Genomic DNA, 21,484 nt, shown 5'->3' on the forward strand with positions numbered 1-21,484 from the left:
TTGAGTATCCTGGGATGCATTTCATCAGGACCTGGTGACTTGCTGACATCTAACTTTCCTACGTGATTTTTAACTTGTTCTTTGTGTATCCTATCTTCTAAACTTACCCTCTCTCTGCTTGTATTCACTACGTTAGGCACTCTTCCAGACTTCTCGATGAAGACCGAAACGAAGAAGTCATTGAGCATCTCCGCCATTTCCAAGTTTCCTGTTACTGCTTCTCCCTCCTCACTAAGCAGTGGGCCTACCCTGTCCTTGGTCTTCCTCTTGCTTTTAATGTATTTATAAAAGGTCTTCTTGTTTCCCTTTATGCCTGTAGCTAGTTTGATCTCATTTTGTGCCTTTGCCTTTCTAATCTTGCCCCTGCATTCCCGTGTTGCTTGCTTATATTCATCCTTTGTTAGTTGTCCTAGTTTCCCTTTTTTATATGACTCCTTTTTTATTTTGAGATCATGCAAGATCTCCTTGTTAAGCCAAGCTGGTCTTTTGCCATATTTTCTATCTTTCCTACACAGCGGAATTGTTTGCTTTTGGGCCCTTAACAACGTCCCTTTGAAATACTTCCAACAAATACTCTATGATTCTTGGACCACAATCTTGTGCTCCACTCCCCCAGGTTACCAGGGCTTACATCCACACCTTGCTCATCTGAAGCCACGATGTCTAAGCCTCCAGGCAAGAAGGACCCTGTGGCTACTATGGCTCATCAGCAGCCTCCTAGAGCCGTTAGCCCTGTCGGGGCATAGATTGCCAGAGCCATTGTGGGGACATACAGCAGGCAGACCCTGAAGACTTTCACAGGGACCCGGTTCCACCCTTAGCGGCTGCTGCTTTTTCATCCCTGGATGAAGTGGTGGTAGGTGCTTCGACCTTTATTCCCATCAACCCTTGTGTTCTCTGGTAGTCTCAGTGGCAAAAAGGGAGCACCAGAATCAGCAGGTACCTGCACCCAAGGCCAAATAAGCCAGGGATCTAGACCTATTCAGTAGAAAGGTCTATGTTGCTGGGGGTTTGCAGCTGAGGATAGCAAACCAACAAGCTGTCTTGAGCAGGCATAATTTTACTATATGGGACATCACACTAAAATTCAAAGAACTATTGCATTGGTGGATAAGGGTAAAGCAGGAGCCATGTTGGCTCTTTAAGCCTCCTTAGATTCAGCAGACTCAGCAGCCCGCTCTGTTTCCACCAGTGTGATCATGTGTTGTTCAGTATAGCTTCAGTCATCAGGGTTCCCTCCAGAGGTCCAGCATTCCCTTCAAGACCTGTTTGAGGACTCTGGGCTATTTTCCAAGCAAACTGACTTGAGGCTCCATAGTTTAAATCACACCCGGTCAACCATTCACTCCTTAGGGATACATATCCCATTTACTCAAGGTGTTTTAAGCCTCAACTCCAACATCAGTGCCTGTTCTAATTGGACTCCAGCCAGGAGTCCTTCTGCTGTAGAGGCCAGAATAACAGGTGCAGGACACCTTCTTGGTCCATGAACCGGGACCAAGGGCCTGCAAAATCCTAATCCACATTGATGCAAGGGCTTTGATGGGACTCTTAAGGGCTGCATGCCAATTCACATCCCAGATTCCCCCCTTTTCCACAACCACCTGTCTCACTTCCTCCATGTTTCAGCCTTTTTAACCTCAGATCCTCTGCACAGTTGAGGTGAAATACACACTCCAATTCTGCTCCTTTCCCCATCCCTCTGTAGGGACTTTTCTCACAAGCAACTCTTTCGTTAGGAGGTGCAGTTGCTCTTCAGACATTGAGAATGGTAACATTAAAAAACCAATAAGAGAGGACTTAGACCTCCCTGGACACTCAAGTAACAGACCTGAAAGTTGCCATACTTGAGAAAAAAAAGTAAAAAACAGACTAAAGTGAGAATTCATATGCAAACTTTACATTATCAGACCAGGTCTGAATAGAGACTAAGAATAGATAGCTCACTACAAAAGGTAATTTTCACCCTTTTGGTATTCTCATCTTATTAACTGTTGGGCTACGTCTACACTGGCCCCTTTTATGAAAGGGGCATGCTAATTTTAAACTTTGTAATAGGGAAATCGGTGGGGGATTTAAATATCCCCTGCGGGATTTAAATAAAGATGTCCGCCGCTTTTTTCCGGCTTGGGGAAAAGCCGGAAAAAAGCGTCTAGACTGGCCCGATCCTCCGGAATAAAGCCCTTTTCCGGAGGATCTCTTATTCCTACTTTGAAGGATTGGGCCAGTCTAGATGCTTTTTTCCGGCTTTTCCCCAAGCCGGAAAAAGTGGCGGACATCTTTATTTAAATCCCGCGGGGGATATTTAAATCCCCCGCGGATTTCCCTATTACGAAGTTTAAAATTAGCATGCCCCTTTCGTAAAAGGGGCCAGGGTAGAGGTAGCCTTGGGAAATAGGCCAAATCCACTCTGACTGAATTAGTTTTGTTAGCACTCATCCTCCGTGTAGTAATGGAACACTCCCATTTTTGTAGAAATATCTGCGAAACTAAAGCTTCCACTTCATGCCTCTGATGAAGCCCACGAGAGTTTAAGCCCAAAATAATTTAAGTCTCTAACATGCCATGGAACTCCTCCTTGTCTTTGCTAAAACAGAATAACGGGGCTACTCCTCTGAAACTTGCATTCAAGTAAGTCCTCAAAGAAATGTATACATTTTCGGTGCTTCTGTGGTCTATTTTCTCTATGGATTACATTTAATTACATTAGCTGTCACATAACTTAATAGATTTCCTGTACAGGCAGTCCCCGGGTAACGTACAAGATAGGGACTGTAGCTTTGTTCTTAAGTTGAATTTGTATGTAAGTCGGAGCTGGTACATATTGTATCCCAGGTGTCCCCGATTCAGCCGCTGCTGAAACTGACCAGCGGCTGACTACAGGAAGCCTGAGGCAGAGCTGCTTTGCCCCGGGCTTCCTGGAATCAGCTGCTGATCAGTTTCAGCAGCAGCTGACTTGGGGACACCTGGGGTAGAGCAGCTGGGGTGCTGCCGGGTTGGTCCCCGCAATGCCGAGGTGCGGTGCTGTGGGGACCAACCCGGCAGTACTCCAGCTGCTCTGTCCCAGGCGTCCAGATTCAGCTGCTGTTGAAACTGACCAGCAGCGGCTGAATCAGACACGCCTGGGGCAGAGCAGCTGGAGTGCTGCTGGGTTGGTCTGGTAGCGCCGACCCTTGGCGCGGCGGGACCAACCCAGCAGCACCCCAGCTGCTCTGCCCCAGGCGTCCCCAAGTCAGCTGCTGCTGAAACTGACCAGCGGCTGACTACAGGAAGCCCGAGGCAGAGCTGCTCTGCCCTGGGCTTCCTGGAATCAGCCGCTGATCAGTTTCAGCAGCGGCTGACTTGGGGACACCTGGGGCAGAGCAGCTGGGGTGCTGCTGGGTTGGTCCAGTAGTGCCACACCTCGGCGCTGTGGGACCAACCTGGCAGCCCCCCAGCTGCTCTCCCCCAGGCGTCGGCGAGAAAAGCCTGGTCTGCTGGTGGGGGGGAGGGCGCACTAGCTGCACCCCCCTCCAGCAGATCAGGGAGACGTGGAGCAGGCAGCGGGACCGCCGAGACGCGCCGCAGTCCCGCCGCCCGCATCCTCTGGGGCGAGAAAAGCCGCTCCGCGTCTCCCTGGTCTGCTGGCGGGAAGCGCTCCCCGTGCCGCCGGAGGCAGCGACAGTGGGGGGAGGCACCCCGTACTAGGGACGCCCCCCCCCCGTTCATAACTAGGGGTCTGACTTAAGTCGGATTGACGTAACCCGGGGACTGCCTGTAATATGCCTCCTGGTATAGGATGTAGTACCAAAAGTAGAGTATTCAACTGCATTTTTTTTTTTTAAGCAAACCTACTAATCTGCTATTACAGTTGGCCATTGCTCATTCCCAGGGCTCGCTGAACCACGGCGAGCCCCGCCTGCCACTGCTCCAGCCCCATGGAGGGGGGAGGGGCAGGGAGGACTGAGGTTCAAGGCCTGAGGCCAGATTAACTCTTCTGGAGTTCTGGGGTTAGTGGATTTTGTGAGCACCGCTCCCACTAAGGCACTTGGGGCAGGGCCAAAAATGAGGAGTCTAATGTGCAGGACAGAGCTGCCTGTGACTGGGATAGGGGTACAGAATGGGAGGTAGGAAGTAGGGTACAGGAGCAAGCTGGGGAGAAGTGTCTGGCCGAGGGCAGGAGCGGGATCATGGCCAGGGGAGAGAGGGCAGTAGCCGCACAGCTTTTAGCCGTGTTAAAAAAATGTGGTTTAAAAAAAAGGCGAGCCCAGGGGCTTATGCCTGTGGGGAATGAGGAAAGGACAAAAAAGCTGAATCGTGTCACCGAGGCGCTGCAGCGAGGCGGGTCACTGAGATGAAGGCTCCATCGTGTTGCTAAGGTCGCTTTTGCCGCCTGGTGCTGAGGCAGGCGCAGGGCTCGACAAAGAACCCGCAAGCGCTGGGGGCGGGCGCGCTACACGCGCTCAGCCACGGCAACGGGCGATCTCGCAGGGCTCTTCGGCGGCCACTTGCTCGGCGTTTGGACGGGCCCTGGCGCCCGCCGCTCGCTCGTTTGAATTCGCGCGGCAGCGGCGCCGCGGCGGAGGGATCGGGGCTGATGCTACCGGCCCCTTTGCCGAGTCACTTCTAGCCCCGCCCTGCGGCCGCTGCTTTCCGCCCTCCCGGCCCCGCCCCGCGTGGGGGCGGGGCTTCCTAGCGCCTTCCCGCCCGCCGCATCCGGGCCCTTTCCCGCCTCCCCGCCCCCGTTCAGCGCTGCTGGCCAATGAGAGCAGGAGGGGGCGGGGCTGGGCGCCGGGGTGTCATGGCCGCCTCCGAGACGCGGCCCTTGCTGTGAGCGCTCGCCGCTGACCTCGCCCGTGGAGCGCTGCTCTCCCCCCTCCCCCTCCGGCAGCGGCGCGGCCATGGGGACGGTGCACGCGCGGGTGAGGCCCCTGCTGGCGCGCGGAGCCCCGGGGCAGAGGGGAAAGGAACCGCGCGCGCACGCGCAGCCGCGACCTTCGGGAGCCTTGTGCCCCGGGGCCTCCCGCGGGCTGCGGCTCTGGCCCGAGCGGGGGTGTCTCTTCCCCTCCCCCCGCCCAGCCCTGCTGGCAGCGAGCCCGGGCGGCTCCCGCTGCGAGCGTGGCCTTGGGGCGGCGGGACTCCGCCCCCTCCCCCACGCGAGTCAGTGACCGACTGCAGCAGCTCCGGTCCCTGCCCGGGGGGAGGCAGAGCCCGTGCGGCAGGGGCAATACCCGGTACATTCCCCGCTCGCCCTGCGCGGGGCTGCGGACGGGACGCGAACCCGCGGGGGTGGGGACAGGGTGTTTCAGCGGCACCCGCGCTGCGGGGCAGGCCCTCTTGCGGCACTGGCGACATTTGGCTGCGCTAGGAAGAGGTAGAGACTGTTTTGGTGCAAGGGCGCCCGAGGGCTGGTTTTACTTTCCACACTGATTTCCTCAGGAAGGGGTTAACTCTCACTCAAGTGCCTCTGGTTGACTGTCAGACACCTTTTGGTTGTGGCTGCTACTGTTTTCAAAGGACCATCCAGCTTTCTGTAACCTGAAACTGGGAAGTGGAAACTTTCCTCTGATTCCCCTAATATTTGTCTTTAGAGACAAGATACTGAACTAGTTGGCTCTTGGCTCTAGTGTAGTATGGCATTTCTTATGTTGCAAAGGAATAGCTTTTCCCAGAAGTGATGCAGCGTATACTCTGCTGGTGACTTTGCCATTAAGATTGTTACAGTAGAAGTCTGATCTCAACAGTAACATTAAGAGGCTACTCCGTGGTGGTGTGAAGTTTTCAGTGTTCTTATTTCATAATCCTGTAAGTTATAACAAACTAACCCATTTTAGTTGGAAAACTGAACTGACTCTTCTCATCTAGATAGCAGACTCCCAACATGAGCGAGTTATGTTCTTAGAATGATGTTTGGAGGACAGATGATGGAAAGAAAACTTCTGTTCACAAATCTAGAAAGATTTCAGCCACACAATAAAGTAACAGATACCTGTGTTGTTTCTTTGAATGATTGCTCATGTGCATTCCAATACATGTGAATGTGTACATTCAGTCTCTGGAAAGCTTTTATCCCAGTGGTATCTGTAGAGTTGACTGTGGTGGCCCCTGGAATAGTGCCTCTGTGGCACCGTTTGCTGGCATGCACAGGCAGGCCACATCAGAAAAGTTAAATACTTGAAATTTTACAAAGGAAGGAAGGAAACTTGTTCTCCTGCAAAACTGTACTGTACTTTCTAGACTTTACTTTATATCCTGTCTTATTAAAGAAAACAGATTATTCAGTATATAGTAAAATTTTCAGCAAACATATACTGTACAAATGCATAAATGTAATTCCCAGTATTTTCTCTCTTCTGTTGTTGGTATTGTCATTCATCATAATATTATGGGCAGAATGTCGAGAACTTTCTTCACTAGAAAAGTGGAACAAAATGTTTAATGTGTTATATGCACAAAGTAATCTTATTTCTATTTATTTATTTTATTCAGAGTCTGGAGCCTCTTCCAGTGAGTGGGTCTGATTTTGGTGCTTTAGGAGATGAACCAGAACTAGTTGAAGTTGAACCTGAAGCCAAGCAGGAAGTCCTTGAAAACAAAAATGTAAGTCCCTAAACAATGGGTCTGAATGTTTATTTACTACTTTATTTGTAGGAAATATCCCAAACTAATATGTGTGGAACAAAAGAATAAAACCAACCCAGTAATGTCTGGTTTCCTTTGAAATTCATTACAGTGGATTGAGTTCAATCAAAATAATTTTTATCATGATTAAAATTAGCAATTACTAATTAAAGTGATTTTAAATAATTGATTTTAATGTTTTGCATTTTACTTTTTAGTTTTTTTCCTAATCAAAAGTTAATTCTTAGAGGTTGGTAACCATTAAAAAATGTTGAATTGCAACTAAATACAACTCTCATACTAAATTTGGTGTTGCTTTGAGCTGATCAGGAGATAAGTTATGTAATTGTAGTAAGTTAGATTTATTCAGATTCTTAATTTTTACATTTTATTTTAAAAATAGTGACTTATGCATTTAGATAATTTTTTACTTGTGATTTGTGTCAAGGTATATTTAGATAGAAATTCAATTAAATGCACAAACATATGTGGGATACATAAGAAATTGTTCTAAATTTAGCAAAACACATATTGCGTTTTAAATTGATGTATTAAACAAAATATCAGTAAGACTAAGATTTTGTCAGATGATTTTAGTCAAGGTCAGAGACAAGTCATGGGCAATAAAGAAAAATTCACAGAAGATACGACCCATCTATGACTTTTACTAAAAATATCTGAGTGTCCCCACGCTACCTACTGTGGAGCACCTGCACAGCAGCGAGGAGTTCTGGTGATCCCCAGAGCTGGTGCGCCTCCACTTTGAACAGCTGGTAGCTGTGGGGCCTCATGTTTGCCTGCAGCAGTTGGGGACTGCATGATACCACTGCCACCTTCAGCTCTGGGGGTCCGCCTGCACGGGGGCTAGGAGCTTTATGCTGCTCCTTTGGAGGCTGCAGCAGCTTGGAGCTTCAGGGCCCTCTATAGACAGCCGGGGTACCCTGCACCTCTAACCACTGCAGGCTGAAGTCATGAAGGTTGCTGGAAGTCATGATTTCTGTGATCTGTGACTAAATCATGGCCTTAATTATCTGTAGTTAGTGAATTGAAGTGATTGTGTTTGGCCACCCTTTTCTTCAAGTTTTTGGAACTACTGTAGTAGATTTCATCCCCCTCATACCTAGCTTTATTCATGGATTAGAAGAGGAAAACAAGCTTTCCTCCTTTTTCAGTTACCAATTGGTTTCTTATTTTTTGAATGAACTAGTCATTCAAATGAACTATTCTGTGGACCAGCAGAAGAGGCTACTATGGTCAGAAGTTGATTAAGTTCATCAATACATTATTTTAGCATTTTAAATTATTTCAGTGGATTATATTAAATTAAGGGGTTGAGGTTTTTTATTGGTTTATTATTGAACATCAATTTCACTGTACACACACAAACCAACCAGAAATATTTCCACCAGTGATGATAAATGACAGAGAGGCATAATAAGAAAAATGCTGCTTATTTTTTTAAATGACAGATTTAAATAACATTCAATTAAAATAAAAGGTAATTTTTACCAACCTTGTTTTTCCTACGAGAGCTGTTAACTACATTCAATATATTTAGCAACAGGACAAAGAAGAGACATCTCATATGCTTTCCTTTTTAAAGATGTTTCCCTTGCTTGATTTTGTTCATAGTCACTCTCAGTAGAAGCTTGGTAATGAAATCTTTTTCCTTAATAAAAAAAGTGTTAATTCCACTATACATGCATATCAGTTTATTATTGTCATGTTTTCAGTGACGGTAGGTGCTATTATCTTCTGTTTCTTTAGAAAAAGGAGCATATAATCATTTGGGGACTTTTTTTTTCCCTGCAGAGAGTAATAATCCTAGGTTTGTATACTGAAAAGGCATATTTTCACTGAAAATAAGGCAAATTTAATAGTGCATTAGAACGAGAATTTAGAAATTCTATACTCTGATATATAGACAAAAACTTTGAGTTTTTTAAAAAAGTCCTTTGGTATCTTGTAGATGTATAGACATTTTTTGTGTTTTGGTTTATAATATGAAGCATTCCATCACCATTTAATTTGAGACTTATTTTGGACTCTGTATTTAAGTTCTTTGCTTATGTGTAAATGGTAAAGGAAGTACTCTGAGAACTGCAAGTTTCAGGTCTTACGTGTTCAGAATTGTTATATGATTTTAGCCAGTGACTTATTTGTTCATAAGGATCTGTGACTAAAATTCTAGTAGCTATGGACTCTTACTCTTGACCTTTCCTGTAGTCTGCTCTCAGTTTGGAGTTAGGATACTTGCTTTTTGATATTATTATTTCCATTAACAAGAGTTAACTACAATCATGGATTGATGCTTTGTTGGTCCCTGTTACTATAAATTAATAGTAAATCTCAAATAAATCCTGTACCTTCGGTCAGATTATAATATTATTTTATATTTAGGTGGTTTTAATGTTGTTAACTCCTCTTACCTTTAGGTGGTGGTTCAACATGTACATTTTGATGGACTTGGAAGGACTAAAGATGACATTATCATGTATGAAATTGGTGACCTTTTCAAGGCTAAAAATCTCATTGATGTGAGTATTGTAGTGAATGACACATGCTCTGCAAAACACTCCAGTCTTGAAAAATGTGTCCGGCATTGACAGTTACCAGTTAGATGAGTAAACCTACAAGCCAAATAGTGTTTAAAAAAAAATTAGGTTATATTTAGGGATATCCCATCAGCCTAGCCTCTTCTCACTTGTGCTGCTAGTTTACAATATCTTTGTTACCACTGATGATTACCAGAAAAGAAAAACTTAGTTTGACTTTCAGATTAGGATAAATGTGGAGAACTGATAAAAAAAATTTGTTTTCTTATAAATCAAGATACCATCCAGAACACCGTAACGTGTTTTTCAGTCACTTTCAGGGTAGAATCATACCTTGTGTTTATTACATTTATAGGTGTGTTTATTTTGTGTAGTTGTATTCAGTTCTTTCAAAAGAAATGAAATTATCTCTCAGGCTACGTCTAGACTACATGCCTCTGACAACAGAGGCATATAGATGAGGCTACCCGGCATAGGAAAATGAAGCGGTGATTTAAATAATCGCCGCTTCATTTAAATTTACATGGCTGCCGCGCTGAGCCGATCAGCTGTTTGTCGGCTCAGCGCGGTAGTCTGGACGCGCGGGTGTCGACATCAAAGGCATTTGTCGACCACCCAGGTAAACCTCATTCCAGGAGGCTTACCTGGGTGGTAGACAAATGCCTTTGATGTCGACACCCGCGCGTCCAGACTACCGCGGTGAGCCGACAAACAGCTTATCGGCTCAGCGCGGCAGCCATGTAAATTTAAATGAAGCGGCGATTATTTAAATCGCCGCTTCATTTTCCTTTGCCGGGTAGCCTCATCTACATGCCTCTGTCGCTAGAGGCATGTAGTCTAGACGTAGCCTCAGAGTTAGCACCTTGCTAGCAATGCAAACTGGGATCAAAATCTGAATCAGTAGGGATATTCTTACACTTGGCAGACCAGACTTTCATTGTTGCTGCCCACCTTAATACTTCTAGAGTTTTGCTGAGGTATTTCTCTTTTTGGACTAGCTGCTGTTGGTGAGAGAGGCATGGTTTTGAATTGTCACAAAGAGAATTAGTCTAATAAAAGATACATCACCCACCTTGTGTGTCTAATATCTTGGGACCAATATGGCTACAATACTTTATACAATAGTTCTGCTGATTGTTTCCTGTTGTAGACAAGCCTTTATTTATGCTGGAGGCAGAAGTTCTTTGTACTCTACTCCTTTTGTAAGTACGGGTTAGACCATCCTGATCCAGCACCCTTGGGATCTGACTGGTCCTGGATGAGAGATTTTGCCAGACCAGAGGAGGTCATTTCTGGCCTGCCAGCCCTGGCCCAGCCTGCTGGCCTCCCAGCCAGCTCCTCGCCTGCTGCTGGCCCCACTACACTGCTGCTGTGTGGTTCGATTTATTTTAGAGCCAAGGAAATCCACTACACTCCAGAGAGACTTACCCACTTATTTATTGCAAGCTTTAAGTAATTAATATAGCTGTATAAGTTTTACAAGCCTTGAAAACAAATATTATACAATTTAAACCTTAAATACTAGGAATTTTGAAAACAATTAGTACAACACAAAAAATACAAAAGCAATTAATAGGAGATTTATTATAATACAGTATTTACTCACTTACACTTCATCTGTATGCCGCCTACAGTACTAAGCAGGAGGTTCATGGTCCCTTTGACTCCCATGATTTGGGATGCCATGCACTGCTGTAGCTGGTGTGAAGTCTATTTACTTCTAGTTACAAGGAGCAGGACCTGTGGGTCAATCCTGCTCACTACCTCCCATCGTTTCTTCTTACTAAGCCCGTTTTATAACAAAATGAGACTTGGTCGTTTTAATAATATCTACAAATTGATTGTGTTGTGTAAGATATCTAAAATGTCCAATGCCCTTGTTTGGGGTACATCCTGCTACTCAGGATGTTGCAAAAATTATGTGCTTGGTTAATAGTTTTATGGCAGTATCTTGAATTTTTGCTTATCAGGAATAGAATGTACCAGTACAAGGTTCCTCCCAATATTCTTGGAGTGATCTCACTTTACAATGCTGAATCTGCATGATTGTGCAAAAAACATTCCTGCCTCTCAAAGCTCCCTTCCTCCCACAGCCTCAGCCTTGCCTGCATGCTCGATGATCGCGGAGAAAACCACTCGCCAGCACCGCACTGCGCATGCGCGAATTGCCGGTGAACGGGGTGGCCAGCTGAAATCTACTCGCCACGCGCGAGTAGATAAGCGGATTTGTCGAGCCCTACTTATGTGCATCAGACTTTAGACAGGCCTAGGTTTTGCTTTGCTAGAGAGCTGTACTTTGGGCAAGGCAGATGTTATTATTTTAATCAAGGCAGGGCTGTCCAGGCTCCCCTACACCTGCCATCACTGCTGGGCAGCTGCAGCTGCCATGGGCTCTCAGCTCCCCATGGCAGTCACCAGACACTGGCAGTCTCCCAGCCCTGCTGAGCAGCCCCACCAGCAGCTCTTTGCAGGCAGCCCACTGCCCTGCCAGTCCCGCAGGGCTCCCTGCTGTTGGCCCGCCACTGGGACTCTCCGGTCCTGCAGTAGCCATGCCGGACCACAGATGTTGCTGGACCAGAGAGTCCCGGTTTAGAGCATTTCAACCTGTACTCAATTCAATAATTAATTAAAGGGATTTTTATCTGCACTTTTGAGTTTAACATATAGTCAGTTGATAAACATAAGTCTTACCGTTTCAACTCTGATATGGTTCAGAAGGCTTTTTTTCCCTTTAAAAATGTTTGAAAGATGATGGATACATGAGGATATTTCAGTATTATAAAGTTTGTCATGCAAATTAACAAAATCAGGAAATTGAGGTGGATGCCTTTTATTTAACTTACCTTCTTGCATCTCAGTATTGAAGTAGATCCTGAATCAATTTGTTGCAATTTGTATTAAAAGCCCTTCATATGTTGTTCACAAACTTTGAATCTTGTGCTGTTTAGCCATTGTACTAGTTATTCCCTGGTAAAGTGCAATCCAAAGTTATTCTCTTATCCTGTAGGTAATGAGAAAATCGCATGAAGCTCGTGAAAAGTTGCTGCGTCTAGGAATTTTTAGACAGGTGGAAGTTCTGATTGATACATGTCAAGGTGAGAACTGGATTCTATTCTTTTCTCTGCCATTGAGTTCCTGCATGTTGCCATGCAAGTCACTTAAACCAGATTCTTCATAGATGTTCACTAAGTATGTGTACCTCATTTTCTGGCAGCTGATGTGAAACTGCTGGAGCTAGATTTGCAAGAGTGTTCAGTGTTCACAATTGCAACTGAAGTGGGTAGAAGAGTGATGTGAATATATAAAGGACTATAAAAAATAACTGTACTTTGAAAAATCACACCCTAGATTTCTTCATATAGCACCCAAAGTTAATGAACACTTTCCCGTTTTGTGTGTTACCTCAGTTCTCCATGTGTAAAATGAATGTTAATGTCATGGATGGATTGGATAGATAAATATATTCATGCTTGAAGTAGTCTGATTTTTATAGTGAGATCACTGTAGTAATGCCCTTGAGGAAATTATTTGTGTTTAGTGCAGGTTTTGTGCTTCTACATGTTGAACAAGAGGTCTAATAAGAAATAACTAGGGGCCTGTGCACCCTGCTTGCCATCCGACCCTCTTTCTAGGGGTAAGCAGCCCTGGCTCTTCTCCTGGTTGCCAGGGAAGTCCAGGCTGATGCATGGCATTCCTGGCCTGCCCCCTTCGCCTCACCCCCAGCTACTGGGCTGAGGCTGGCCCAGCCCTGGCTCTCCCCTTCACCCCCAGGTGCCAGGCAGGGCCAAGGCTGTGCTAGCCCCGGCTCTACCTCCTTCCTCCCCCACCCCCCTCCCCTGCACCTGTCCTGGCACTCTCCCCCCTAACCACCAGGGCCAAGGCAATAGCACGGCAGCCCTGCCCCCTCTACTCCTCTGAGCACTGGGGAGGAGGGAGGCTGGGGTGCAACAGCCCCAGCTCCCAAGCACTGGGGGGGGGGGGGGAGGAGGGAGGAAGGAGGCAGGCAGGCAATATGCAGTGACGTGATGACATCTCTCTGTCGTCATGTAGGAAATATTTTTTATATAGAGAGAGATGAATAACTATTATTCACTGAATATGGAAGAGGTCTGGAAAAATGTGATCATCCTGTAATTAAAGACTCTCATAATCCATATGCAGAAGGGAGCTGAATTAAGAAATTGCCTGTGCAATCTTAACTTTTGAGTGCTTGATCTTGCAGCCTGGACATTATTTTACCTTTTTGTTTGTTTGTTTTTGTAAATCAGTATGCTGTCTGACTTAGTCTCTGATATGGTATCAGTTTTGCATCGTTTTCAGTTATTCTCCTTAACATCACTTCAAAAACATTTGCCAATGCAGAGGAAAAAGCTTTCCCTAGGAGAGACTCCCATTTACCATCAGAAGAATAGTAGTTAGGCTTTTTTTTTTTAAAAATGTCCAGGCCTTAGGATAAACTAAGATACCAAATATGACAGAGGAAGAGGTGCCTGCCTTAAATTGCAGATAACTTGAGGAGAAATATGTGAACTGTTAAAGGCCAAAATTCTCGTATCTATAGTAGGAAGAATCTTTTGGTGAGGGATTGGGTCTCAGAAATCCCTTTGAGACTGTCACCTAATGGGCTAATACTATTGAGCCGACCTAACTGCCCTGTGGGGCTTCCCACCACTCTCTTCTGCTGGACCAGAACCTCTGGTTTTCTCCAGGCAAAGGCACAGAGTTAGGGTAAGAGAACTCAGCAAAGTTGCTGAGAACAGCTCAACTCTAGGAGGGCTAAGTTACAGGGACTTGACGACATCCAGGAACATAGCCCCATTGAGACCTAAACCCCAAGTAAATCTGTCTTACTCTGTAAATTTTTTTAAACAGATAAAGCTCGTTAAGGTTCACTCCCTTTATTAATGAAAGAGAGATGCAAAGCTACTGTTCTTTCCTACCCCGATAACAGTTGTTTGCACTGGGTTTGATGATAATCAAAAATGATTTTATTAAGAATAGAAGATTTACCTGGCATTGCTCCAGGCCCTTAACTCAATATATATATTTTTTTTAATAAAGTGAAAATGTACATGCTTCATTTGAATCATTGCTTTGGGGTGGGGCTTGAGAGGAGGGGGTCAGTATGCAGGCTGCCCCAGGGAGAGAGGACCGCCCCAGATCTCCTTCACTGTAGCAGCTTGGGGCCAGATGAGACCATGACCACTGCAGCTCCCTCTGCCAGCTGTCCCTGCTGGGTGCCAGGTCACTTTTCAGTGCAGTCCCCTTCCAAGGTAACTAAAAGAAATAAGTCCAAATGAAAACCCTAAGTCCCAATGGCCCCAAAGCAGGCCTTTAGTCCTGTCTTGGTTTCTGTAATCCTTGTTCCGTTCCAGAGACTGACACCATCCCGCTTGCAAAGGTGTAATATCAGATCACAGGCTTGCCTACTTCTCTGGTTCCAGCTCTGGGCCCATGTGATGATTGAGGGTCTGTTTCTACAGGTCAACAAATGAAATGACTAGGTAGCAGGTTTTAAACCAATATAAGGAAGTATTTCTTCACACAGCACACGGTAAACCTGTGGAACTCCTTGACAGAGGATGTTTGTGAACACCAGGACTTTAATAGGTTTAAAAAAAAAAACCCAACTAGATACATTCATGGATGATGGGCCCACCAATGGCTGTTAGCTAGGATGAGCAGGAATGGTGTCCGTAGCCTCTGTTTGTCAGTGATGGGATGGATCACTTGGTGATTAGCTTTTTTGTTCATTCTCTCTGGGGCACTTGTCATTAGCCATTATCAGAAGGAGGATACTGGGCTAAATGAGCCTTTGGTCTGACCCAATATGGCCATTCTTAGGTTCTTATGATCCTTCCCTGGTTACCTGAGATGATTCCTACCTTTACCTGCGTGCAGGTGTCTGCTGTGGAGCTGCACTCCCCAGTCCTCTCTCTCTGGATTTTATCTTACGGCGTAGCACTTGGCTAAAACACTTTCTCAGGGTGCATGCTTGTCTAGCAGTGCCTGGAACCCCATCACCCTTCCTGCCCTCTTCCTTCAGTCCTCGAGTGTCATTTCCTTACTGTAGCTCTGCTGTCTCAGTCCTCGTTTGTTGGCTCCACAGTCCTTCCTTTATAGGTGCTGCTTAGACTGATTTTTTTTTTCCTAATTGGAGCTAATTCTTAATTAGTTGTGCCCCTCCATGTGCCACAGAATGGGCTAACTGGGCTCTGATTCCCTGTTAATCTTTTATGTCATCGTGGTGCATGTGCCAGGTCATATCCATGCTTACCACTTGCCATCCCAGGGTCTGAAAAATGCTTTGCAAAGGTTGGTGCGTTACTTACATAACAGCGAAGGAAACTGAGGCACATAAAAATCAAGTAGTTTGCTTAAGTTTCCTAGCAAGTATTCATGATAGTCTGGCCTCCTAACTCCTATCCTTGGCGCTAACTACTAGTTCACACTACTTTAAATCAAAACAAAGCTTGTCGTTTCAAAAGAGGACCCAAAGATTGAAAAGGCATACTGAATGAACTATTCTACTCCTAGGGTATGTCTAGACACGTGTCTCTGCTGACAGGCATGTAAATTAGACATACTGACATAGTCAATGAAGCGGAGATTTAAATATCCCCTGCTTCATTAGAATAAAAATGGCTGCTGCGTTGTGCCAGCTCAGCTGTTTGTCGACACAAAGCAGCAGTCAAGACCGGGATCAGTCGGCAAGGAAAGCCTTTGCCGACCGATCCCTTATGCCTCGTGCAACAAGGTTTACAGGATCAGTTGGCAAAGGCTTTCCTTGCCGACAGATCCCCGTCTTGACTACCTCTTTGTGCTGACAAACAGCTGAGCCGGCACTAGGCGGCAGCCATTTTTATTCTAATGAAGCGGAGGATATTTAAATCCCCACTTCATTGACTATGTCGGTATGTCTAGTTTACATGCCTCTGTCGGCAGAGGCATGTAATCTAGACATACCCCTAGTGACAACCTCCACAAGTCAGGGGTAAGCCATCTAGTCAAAGAAAGCCAAGTGGAGAAACTTGTGTGCTATACCTGTTCTGTGACTATACAGAGCAATTCATTTTCTGGTGCTGTGAGTCAGTATTAGCATCTCAGAAATGTGGAAAAAACCCACTTTTTAAATTGTCAGGTTTTTTAAACAATAAGTGTGTATTTAGTGACTTGGTAGATATAAAAATGAATGATATGAGTATTTTAATGCAATTATGTTTTATTCTTTTGCTGCAATATGTGTTAGTAAGAAGAATCTGCATTTCCTCTTATCAGAACTGTGCTACTGTTGAAATGGCTTGCTGTTGCCAAGAGACTGCTTAATTTGGGAAATAATCTGTTATTGAAAATAAAAGGTCTCTGTGACATGACAAATGGCCCTAAGCAATCAGGCAGCAAGCTTTTGTGGGACAAAGGCAAATGCTCTCTACCATCACAGTTCAGAGCAGTTGAGTGCAAAGCTAGAAAATACTTTATTTTTTAGGAGGGGGGAGAAAATGAGTGGTATAACTATCTTCTAAAATAAAATCTTGAGTACATCTCTTTTCACAGGATAGGTTCCAAACATATGTTTAACTAGATTTACCCACCATTACTCAGGTTCCTAAAAAGTTTAGTTTTACTTCATTTAAATCATTGTTCTGGGTTGAGGCTAAGCAGGGGGGATTCAGTATGCAGGCTGTCCTGGGGGGGTAGAGGACACCCCCAGCCCCCTCTCTCTGCAGCAGCTTGGGGCCAGATGAGAAGTGCCTGTCTATGGCTGCTACAGGGAGTATAGCTGGGGGAACGGCGGGGGACAGGACATCAAGATGCACAGAGAAACTCTCTGAAATATGTAGTAGATAGCTGTCCTTTTCTTCACCCTTTCCCCCTCCTGGCTAAGTGGGGTTATAGCCTTCCCAGTTCTCGTCTCTGACCCCTTACTGCTCCCATGTGGGCATTCTACAGCATAATTGTCCCTCTTACAAGATTTCCCCCCCCCTTCCATTTTATGAGAAATAATTGAAATTCCAGGCACATCCTATTGTTTTGGCACAACCAAATCCTGCCCTTGCGTTAAGCTATGATAAGAGGAATCTGCATACCAAATTTAGTGGTACTAGCTCTTCCCATTTAGGAGGAACAAGCAGACTCACAGATAGATACAAAATCTTTCAAATATATAGTAGACTAGTTCATAACTAAAGGACAGATGCTTGAGAAGCCAGGTATGATGGAATTAAACGGTTGTGTGCAATTCCTCAGGTTCTGTTTAGGACTTCTGCTTTTGCGAGGTTTCTGTTCTGTATAATTTAGCCATACATGAAGATTTAAGCCAACTAATTTTTGCTTTCTAAAAAAAATATTTTCTAAACAACTCAAGTTGCCTTTTGTACAAATACAAAACAATACTGAATTCATTACTCTTACAAATGTATTATACATACAGCATTCACTAATAAATGTATGTGTTTGTTTAGGAGATGATGCCCTTCCAAATGGCTTAGATGTAACATTTGAAGTGACAGAATTGAGACGACTAACTGGAAGTTATAACACTATGGTTGGCAATAATGAAGGCAGTATGGTATGGCTGATTTTACAATGTTCCAAATTTCCTTTCTTGTGGCACAATTTACTAATTTAAGAGTGAATTTCATGTGAAGACTTGATCCTCACACATTTACTTCCACAATATAGCTTTCCCAAAAGACTTTCATCCTAACCTACAGATGTCCTCATTGTTCTGATTCTAGGATTGTATTAGGCACCTCTGAGAGACTTTACTCAAATTAGTGTATCTTTATTGTGCCCAACTAGGTAGTAGGCTGAGATCATATCTTAGTTTCACTTGCAGTTTAGGCCTGTAGCTAGATTTTCAGAAATTTGTCTAGGATGCTAAGGCCTTCATTCAGGAAAACACTTAAACATATGCTTATGTAACCCCCACACCTACTGGGTATGGTTCACTTTCCCATCTAGTGGCACTTAGAAAGAATGAGCTTCTTCTTCAGCCTTAGCTGAGAGCCAGCTTGACTTTTAGCTCAAGCTCATGCATTAAGCTCCAGAGGTCCGAGGTTCAGTTCTGCTGTCAGCATTACGCTTACACTTGTTTTGAATTTGGGCTTAATACACAGTGCTCAAGCCCAATAATTTGTGTATTATAATGTTCAAATTAGTCACAAATGTATAATGTAAATATAAAAGTCACAAATGTATGGATTCTCATTTGTGATACTTTGTGTGCTTAGTGTTGGAAACCCTATCAGTAATTTGTTCTCTGGAATATTAGTTTATACTTGGCTTTTCTTGGAGGAGTATGAGGGATTTGACCACCAAATTACATTTATTTTGTTCTTAGTTTCAAAGACCAATTCAACTGTTCTGGGCTGAAATCTATAGGACTTTTGGGGACCTAAATATTATAAAATGTATTTGCATTACAGTCACCTTTTTATAGCGAAGTATGATTAAAAGCATATATCAACTTGACCTCAGTTTGGGAAGGAACATAAGAATGGCCATACTGGGTCAGACCAACGGTCCGTCTAGTCCAGTATCCTGTCTGCTGACAGTGGCCAATACTAGATGCCCCAGAGAAAGGGATCACAACAGGTAATCTTCACGTGATCTCTCCCCTGTCCCTAGAAATAGAGGCTAGGGATACCATTCCTACCCATCCTGGATAATAGCCATTGATGGACCTAACCTCCATGAATCTATCTAGCTCTTTTTTTGAACCCTGTTAAAGTTCAAGCCTTCACCACATCCTCTGGCAAGGAGTTCCATAGGTGGTGTGCTGAGTGATGGAAAAACTTCCTTTTGTTCGTTTTAAACCTGCTGCCTATTAATTTAATTTGGTGACCCCTAGTTCTTTTATTGTGGGAATAAGTAAATAACTTTTCCTTATTCATTTTTTCCATACCAGTCATGATTTTATAGACCTCTCTCATATCCTTGAGTCTCCTCTTTTCTAAGCTGAAAAGTCTAAGCTTTTTTTAAATCTTTCTTCATATGGGACCCGTTCCAAACCCCTAATAATTTTGTTGCCCTTTTTTTGAACTTTTTGCCAATGCCAGTATATCTTTTTTGAGATGAGATGACCATGTCTATACCCAGTATTCAAGATGTGGGCATACAATGGCTTTATATAGAGGCAATATGATATTTTCTGTCTTATTCGCTAGCTCTTTTTTTAATGACTCCTAATATTCTATTTGCTTTTTTTGACTGCCTCTGCACGTTGAGTGGATGTTTTCAGAGAACTATCCACAGTGACTCCAAGAGCTTTCTCTTGAGTAGTTGTAGCCAAATTAGTCTCCATCATATTGTGTATATATAGTTGGGATTATTTTTTTCCAATCTGCATTACTTCACATTTATCAACATTAAATTTCATTTGCCATTTTGTTGCCCAATCACTTAGTTTGGTGAGATGTTTTTGAAGCGCTTCACAGTCTGCTTTGGTCTTAACTATTTTAAGCAGTTTGGTATCATCTACAAATTTTGCCATCTCACTGTTTACCCCTTTCTCCAGGTCATTTATAAAAAAGTTGAATAGGATGGGTCCCAGGACAGACCTTTGGGGGACCCCACTAGATACCTCTTCCCCACTTGGAAAACTTACCATTTATTCCTACTTTTTGTTTCTTGTCTTTTAGCCTGTTATCAATCCATGAGCGGACCTTCCCTCTTATCCGCTTAAATTTATAACTTTCTCTGAAATGGGGATATTAGCATATAGTTGTTGAAATGATTAACTGATAAGCCTAAGCCTGGAGGGGGGGAGGGAGATCTGTTTCAGTTCTAGTGCATTTGACAAAACTCTAGTTGCCCTCTTATCTCAGTTTTTTCTCTTAGTCATGTTCCCCTTCTGTTTGTTTGTATTTCACACACAGCAGTGGAGGAGAGGAACATTTTTTAAATGATTGTAAAATGTGACTTGTAAGACCACAAATTAGCTGTAAGACTATAATTATATTTTAGTCTTCTTAAGAAGTAACTAGATTTCACATTGATTCTTTCTTTTTAAATTTGGAATGTATAGAAGTAGAAATTTGTATCAATATCCTTTTATATTAGTAATTTATAGTTAGTTGGAAAATGTGCTAGGTAATAATCTTAATTATGAAGAATAAATGAAGCCTGGTAGGGTTGCCAATTTTCTAATTGCACAAAACTGAACGCTCTGGCTCTTCCCTGCCCCCACTTACTTCACCCCACCCCCATGTCGCTCACTCTTCCCTACCTTCATTCACTTTCACCAGGATGGGGTGCAGGCCATGGGAGGGCATTGGGGCGTGGGAGGGGATTCCAGTCCAGAGCATGCGATTGGGGTGAAGGCTCCAGCCAGGTGGCTCCCAGAAGATAGAAGAGCCAGGGTCTCTGTGCTCTGCACCTGTCCACAGGAACCACCCTCACAGCTCCCATTAGCCAACTGCAAAGTGAGCATTTGGAGTGGGGACAGCACATGAAGCCTGCATGACCACTCCTGCGCTCAAGAGCCGGATATGCCAGCTGCTTCTCTGAGCCATGTGGAACCAGGGCAGGCAAAGAGCCTGCCTTTGTCCCATTGTACCACCAATTGGACTTTTAGCAGCCTGGTCAGAAGGGCTGACCACAGCTGCCAAGGTCCCTTTTCAACTTGGCATTCCAGTCGTAAACCGGCTTCTGGCAACTCTCATTGTTACACTCAACAGCTGTTAGACCCAGGCAAGCTGGATTTGGTGGATCTCATGCCTGGATCTGTGGATCTCATGCCTTTCACATGCTTGGAATTAAAGACTTTCCTAAGCACACCACAATGAAACAGTAGTGATAACAGCTCTGGCTGAGAGAGGCCCTCTTCCTTCTCCCAGCCAAAGGAGAGCCACTAGCATGAAAAGGATGCAGGTAGCATATAAGGAGGCTGGGGAAATTAACTGTAATACTTGAAATACCTTGTAATATTCTGACTTTGGGGTAGAGCAGGGCATTAGAAAAAGTGATTTCATTATGGAAGATATCTTAAATTTTTCATGTTACTACATTGTCAGTTGGTAAAGACTATGCACTTTATGGACTCTTTTTAGTGGAAAAAAGGGCATTATCAACTCAAATCAAGTGGGTAGTTTACATGTTGTAAAAACAAATAATATAGTGATGGCTTAAAATTCTAATAATGATTGCTTTTAAACAGTCAAAAATCAAAAGCATATAATACCATGCTGAGAGACAAAAAGTGATACTGGCTATAAACAAAAATAAAATTGAGGGAATTAATTTTCATTGTCAGTGCTGTGAGAATCGCCAAAAAAAAAAAGCATAAATAGTGATAAGTAAATTGGCTTTTTAAAATGCTTATATGT

The 21,484-nt window shown here is 44.1% G+C and overlaps 1 protein-coding gene across 1 annotated transcript in view; it reads left to right on the forward strand.

Annotated features, from left to right (window-relative positions):
- The first annotated feature begins 4,739 nt into the window (after positions 1–4,739).
- SAMM50 (SAMM50 sorting and assembly machinery component) overlaps positions 4,740–21,484 on the forward strand; it is a 34,373-nt gene continuing 17,628 nt past the window's right edge. The window contains exons 1-5 of the mRNA XM_075899608.2: positions 4,740–4,901; positions 6,469–6,579; positions 9,036–9,137; positions 12,163–12,250; positions 17,618–17,724. Of these exons, the coding sequence (XP_075755723.1) occupies positions 4,881–4,901; positions 6,469–6,579; positions 9,036–9,137; positions 12,163–12,250; positions 17,618–17,724 (429 nt within the window). The 5' untranslated portion in view covers positions 4,740–4,880. The remainder of the gene's footprint in view (positions 4,902–6,468; positions 6,580–9,035; positions 9,138–12,162; positions 12,251–17,617; positions 17,725–21,484) is intronic.

This window comes from Pelodiscus sinensis, chromosome 1, assembly GCF_052426305.1.
Source record: "Pelodiscus sinensis isolate ZL-2025 chromosome 1, ASM5242630v1, whole genome shotgun sequence".
Lineage (NCBI taxonomy): Eukaryota > Metazoa > Chordata > Testudines > Trionychidae > Pelodiscus > Pelodiscus sinensis.